At 30.6% G+C, this 6,630-nt stretch overlaps 1 protein-coding gene across 1 annotated transcript in view; it reads right to left on the reverse strand.

Moving 5' to 3' along the window:
* Positions 1-1,460: 1,460 nt before the first annotated feature.
* Positions 1,461-6,630, reverse strand: part of LOC117178399 (probable glutamate receptor) — a 7,455-nt gene continuing 2,285 nt past the window's right edge. Inside the window, exons 4-7 of the mRNA XM_033369827.1 lie at positions 5,943-6,151; positions 2,891-2,971; positions 2,532-2,698; positions 1,461-1,819 (exon numbers count right to left, since the gene is read on the reverse strand). Of these exons, the coding sequence (XP_033225718.1) occupies positions 1,522-1,819; positions 2,532-2,698; positions 2,891-2,971; positions 5,943-6,151 (755 nt within the window). The 3' untranslated portion in view covers positions 1,461-1,521. The remainder of the gene's footprint in view (positions 1,820-2,531; positions 2,699-2,890; positions 2,972-5,942; positions 6,152-6,630) is intronic.

Below are 6,630 nucleotides of genomic sequence, written 5' to 3' on the forward strand. Positions count from 1 at the left end.
TATGATTGTCCCAAGATATTTAAATTCGTCTACTCTTTCAAATTTCATATTTCCGACCGCTAAATCGACCTCTTCATCGTTATCGCCTGCTCTATCGAGGATTTTTTTTTAGTTTTTGATTCGCTAATTTCTAGACCTATTTCTTTGGCTTTTGTAATTAGTATTTCTGCATTCTTAGTTACCGTTTCTTTATCGTCTCCGAGTATATCAAGATCATCAGCATATCCCAAAATTTGTAATATCCCATTGAGGGTCGCGCCCGTCGGTTCTGTTTGTACTTGTCTAACTACGTATTCTAAAACTAGATTGAAAAGTATGCAGAAGAGGGCATCGCCCTGTTTTAAGCCATCGTGGATTGAAAATTCCTCAGATAAATATCCATTTGCCCGAACTTTATGTTTGCTACCTCTTAGACAGACTTCGATAAGTCTTACCAGTTTCTTGGGGATACCTAAGAAAACAAGAATCCAATACATTCGCGCACGGATAATAGAGTCGAAGTTAAGTGACTTACTTAAATTAATGCAAAAATGTAATTCATCTACATTTAAAATTCATTATCTTGTATTACTGTATGAGGAATGAGATAATCTTCAAAGATTGTGGTGTAGAGGAGACACTAGTTGAAAAATGGGAAAGAAATTGGTTAAGATGTTTCGGGTATGCTGAGAGAATGACAAATGAACAACTAACGAAACAAGTGTATCAAGGTAGAGTAAATGGCAGTATATGCCCAGAGATAGACTACAGAAGGAATGGTTAGGAATTCATGACACAAAAGTGTCGCGACAAATATGGTTTACAAAAAGTGTCTCATTGGGGTGAAAAAGGCATGAAAGAAAAGACCATGGATACTCATGGGCCTGAGTGGAGAACCTCACATGATGAGCCTCTCTTGAATTAAGACATTAAGTCATTTCTGAACAAAAAATCAGACCAGTATTATTATTTCAATTAATTAATATCACAATTTTCTTCAGCAGTAATTTCATATGCCTGCAGAAGATGGAGAAAGCTGCCCTCTTCCTGATGTATGAATAAAGAAAAAAGAAGGCAAACCAGGAAAAGAGTTAACCAAACCCAGCTATGGTTTCCTGAACATACATGCATTCTCTGGATCATGGATGGTTCTTAATTCATTACTTTGCACTAAATGAAAAAACTTATTATTTAGAAATATGGCTTGACACGTATAGTGAGAGTCGGGTCTACGCATGAATAAAAGACCAGGAATAGAAAAAACATCGTTGCTCTCATCAAGGTTGTGCTTTTTACTTACCTATTTCACAAGTTGAAAGTTTAGCTTCATAAAAATCATCATAAATTGTTCAAAATTTATTTACCACTTTATGCGACTTGTCTTTTTATTTCCTTTAAAAAAACTAATAATAATTCGTACAAATATATTATTGTCGACAAGATATAACAACGTAGATTATTAACCCTGTTCATCTAATAGACAATATATGAAGTGAGTGCTCTAAAATTATCAAAATACTTTTTTCTTGGATATACATTCTGTCATTTTATATTCCAATTTAATTTTCTAACTCGGGCAGCCTTACGGCAAAAGCGTGTTGAAATTTGAAGAGATTGGCTCTGATGAACTGCCAAATACATTTTTTCAAAAAATATTATCAGGATAGACAAAAGCAAGCTTCCAAAAAACACCGCCAAAAGTGATGCTACATCCAAAATGGTTCCAGGCTGAAACTTTTGTTCCGTTGGTTCATTTATTGTGGAAATGTGTTTGTCGATGCTATCTCGAAGCTTTAACTCAATTCGCTTCAATACACCATTTGATCTGAGTCTTATGATGCTAAAAATGTGATTATAGTATCTAAATAATTCAATTCAAACTATAAATTTTGTATTAATAGATATACGAATAATTATTTTTGATATCAATATTCTGTAGTTCGCTTTAATTTGCATTCGAAAACGCATTGTATATTTTCTAAAGTAATATTAATTTTTTTTATTTTATCATTCTTGTAATTCACGAAACAGTAATTTGATCAAAAACACCGAACGCGAACGATGAAGACTGACCGGTCTACATATAACAATAAAGAATAGCATCTCCTTAAGTAAATACTGTTTAGAATTTAAAAACTATTTTTTAAACCACAGTCGGATCATGCCATGCTTCTAATTTTAAATTTTAACCTTCCTATCGGCCCCTAAAACCACCTATCAAGAATGTACAATTTACACACACACACACACACATATATATATATAAAATTTTTCACTCAATATATCTAGAATTTATATAGAATCTCCTGAATGCTACATCCGAAATGATCATTATGAGAAAAGAACATTTTTATTTCTGTTGTTTGTTAATTGTGTGAACAATTTAAAATTTGTTGTGTGCAACTTCTGCAAAATGAAACTATAAAATCATACTTCATTGTCTAACTTGTAATTTTTCAGCTTACTGACTACTTTTTAAACACTTTTTATTGTTTAGAACCATTCTTTCACACAAAATTTACAAATTTTGGGTTTGAATACTATATACTTACTAGTAATTAATCGCCTTTATATACGGGCTTTTCTTGGGCATAGCCATACGGAAATATGTGGTCCTTTCAAGGTTAATTTTTACCAATCTGCACGGTATTTTTATATCGGCCGATAGCCGAGTGGTAATGAAGTCAACACTAAAAAGTGCTACTTTTTGGCTACAAATCTAAAAAATTGAGAGTTAGTTTATTTTCTATTGAAGAGCATATTAAACAGTGAGAGAGTCATTGCTCTTGGAACGTCTGAATCGAATTCGTGCGTAATAAAATAAGCCAAATCAAAGAAAATTAATCATAAAAAGCTACATTTCGGAGACATACATTTTGTATACGCGGATTTTTTTGACTATGATCTTTACCAGGTATAAAGCAGCTTGTGTGTTTTTTGGTGCTTTGTCCCTCTTGATGAGCTTCTTTTGTATTGCCGTCAACATTGGATCCTAAAGGTAGAAATTCGACAATTAAAAGCATAATATTTTACTTTAACTTGGGCCACTAACTCAAAAGTTAGCTTTTAGGAAATACAAATTTTAACCAGTTTTTTTGGTTTGAAATAAAAATTTCCACCTATCCCTCAAGGAATTTTAAATTTTACAATCTCAAAAATAGTTTGTATGGAGAACAGAAAAAATCAATTTGCAATTTATTTTTAAAACAGATTAATTCTCAGTGTTAAGTGAGTCGACTTTTTTTATTGAGACATTTGTTTTCCTATTTTTCTACTACTCTAAGTAGAAACTGCTCTTTGAATGGCGGCGGCAGTGCAAATGACCAAAGTTGTATAGTTCCTTCTTTTTTCTCGAAAAAAGTGAACTTTATAACTGAACAGCTTTATGTAAATCAAATTTTAAAGGATGTAAAACTTTAATTTGATGTGTTAAACCAGATTTTCACCATTCCAAATGGACGATCCAAAATGGCGAAAGAAAAGCTTGACAAATTTATACAGGTTTGTAAAATCCGTAACCAGGTAGTTGTTGTCTGTTTTTATGAATCTTCTTTCCAGTTTTCAAAATTCATATTGGCTGATGCCGAACTGCGGACTAAAAGTCTGACAAAATAGGCATGAAATGGTTAGGCTTTTTTTTGGCATGTTTATTACCATTCTTAAGTCAGGATTTCAAGTATTTAAAATGGCGGATCAAATATGGCGGACAATATGTCACATGAAAATTATTGAAAATTTATAAATGTAAAAATTGGTACCTCGGGATTATTTAGGGCTCTGATTCCAAACCGTTGAACATATTTTCATAATTCAGAATAACCGATTAAATATGGTAGAAGAAAAAATTGAGAAATTCATCCTTTTTATCAAAATAGTTGATGTAACCTGTTGGTTTTAGAGCCATGGTGAATTGAATCCAATTAAGTTGTTTCAAACGTTTCGGTACACAATGGAGGCCCTCATCAGCCCCTTTTATTAAATATGTGAAAAGTACATAATGCATTGCAGGTACGCCGTTTTATAATCGAAAGCGTTATTATTTGGTTGATATCTTAGTTGCGAAATTCTATTAATTACTTAGTTTCAAATTTAATTTAATTTTACTATTAACTATTGATAAATCATGCAGTATTTTTAAAACAAGATTTTATTTTAACGAAGTACAATTGATATAAAAACAATAACAATGTCGAATATTGTATAGTAGTCAAATATACTTTAACAAGTTTTACTTTCCTTACCGACAAAAAAGTGATGGCAAAATTTTTAAACGCAGTAGTAAGAATACCAATTGTTATGAAACATTGCATTTGAACAATTATCACTTTAAATAATATTTTCCTTCATTTCTCATATACTAATTTTGCTTTGAAGAAGATTTATGTTTTCAAAAATGTTTCAATCTTAAAATTATAATCATTTCAACAATCACAATCCAGTCCAAAATAAAATTTCCAAAGAAACATTGTTATTGCATGATAAATATTTGATCATGCTTATAATTCAATCATTGTTGCTAAATAATTTGTGTAGATATGTAAAAAGCTGAGATTAGTAAATACCTTTTTTAGTTAAATTATTCTTTTATTGTTCTATAAAAATTCAGTTTTCCCCGCCTAGGATAACTTGATGAGAATATTTACAATGCAGTACAGTTCTTTTGCTTGGCTTTATTTTAAATTATACTGAATTTCTTGTTTTAATTCGAAGTTTCGTCTGTAAAAAGTAAATTTGTTGTTTTAAATTAGATTGCATTAGAAATTATCAAAAATGTTGTATTCGCATTATTTTTTCAAGTTATCCTCAAACTCCAAGTGATGCTTTAAATACAGTATTGTGACAAACTTTAGTAATAAAAAATATTTACATCAGCAAAAAACGCAGCCAAGTAATAATTAACACAGTTGTAAGCTAACTAAATCAAGAAAAAACTTTTTTCATTGAACAATTTTTTTAAATTGTTTCTTAGTCTAAGTATATTTAATGAAAACCTTTGTATTAAAAATGATACTTTTTCTCTTTTTATACCGAAAATTTTACAATAAAATTACGTAATTATACAATAATTAAGGAGGAAAAATAGTTTAATTATTAATTTTTTTTAATGCAAACTTTCTTCTCTGGTATAAACAATTTCGTGGAAAGTTCTTTTTCATACAGATTGTTTGAAAAATAACAAAAAATTTAAATTAAATAAAATGTAATCATTAAATATACGTCACTGAGAAAATAATTTGTAACGATTTTTTTTGGTTGGAATGTTTTTTGACAAGTTAAAAAAAACTATTTCTTTAAAAATTGTTGACAGAAATTTGTTTCTACCACATTATTATTCTTTTTTCATCAATAGTAATACGTTAAAAGAAAATAATATTGCAAGAGTACTGCAAGATTAATCAACAGTTAATAAAATTAAATTAAATTAACATTTAAAATTAAGTAATTTTTATAATTTCATAACTGAGGTATTAACCAAAGAATAACGCTTCCAGTTGTACAACTGTGTACCTAAAAGTCATTGTGTGCTTTTTACAGATTTAATAAGCACATTTATTATTTGAAATTCACCTGACCCTAAAACCGACAATTACATCAACAATTTCTACAACATTTATTTTAGAGGCTCAATTCAATCCCCAAGCGATCAATTAATTTATCAATATTTTTGAATATCAGTACACGGGTTTTTTTGGACATTGATAACAAATCTTATTTACAGATTGCAAATTAAAACTGGCTAATGTAAAATTGCGCGATTAATGTTTAAAATACTTATGAACGTTTGTAAAAATCAGTATCGTGGAATTTTTTCACCTCTAATTACGAACCTTATGTTATATTTTCAAAATTGTTTACACCCACTACCGGTGAAATCTAAAGATTTTTCATATGACAAAACTTGAACTATATATAGATAAACACATGTAAGACTATTTTTCTACTTTAATCTTGGTTATACTCACTATCACGCGCTCATCATAAAAGAGAGGAGCATTAGTTGCTAGCTTGTAGGATTTATCTTTCACAAATTCTTCCAATGATTTGAAAGGTAAATTATCCTGAAGTACAGTTAATTCACTTACAAAAGATGCTGAGTAAATAGCAAACATGAAGAATCCAAAAATTATTGTTGAATAATAAAATATTCGCAGAGGTAAAGCTTCCGGAAATTCTGAAGAGGATTAATAAAGTCTATTTTATTAATAAGAAGATCAAGCCTGACATACCAGGTGTATACATATGAAACCGGTATTTTTTCAAGAAAAAAACACATTTATTTCAAGAGAATGATAACAAATATTTTATTCAAAGTATGCACCCTCGCTGGCTACACATTTTGTCCACCTCTCAGGCAATTTATGGATACCTTTCCAAAAAAAGTCTTCGTTTTTTGAAGCAAACCAGTCATCGAGCCATTTTCCAACATTTTCGTAAGAAGTGAAGCGCTGTTCGCTGAGTGCGTGCCCCATCAATGCAAATAAGTGGTAGTCGGATGGAGCCAAGTCTGGTGAGTAAGCGGGGTGGGGCAGCGGTTGCCAGCTGTACGAATCAACCAATTCCCGAGTCAGTTTTGTCCGGTGTGATGGTGCATTATCATCGAGAAAAATCACTTTTTCATGCCTAGTTTCATATTCTTGGCGTTTTTGGCGC

The sequence above is a fragment of the Belonocnema kinseyi genome, chromosome 8 (genome assembly GCF_010883055.1).
Source record: "Belonocnema kinseyi isolate 2016_QV_RU_SX_M_011 chromosome 8, B_treatae_v1, whole genome shotgun sequence".
Classification (NCBI taxonomy): Eukaryota; Metazoa; Arthropoda; class Insecta; order Hymenoptera; family Cynipidae; genus Belonocnema; species Belonocnema kinseyi.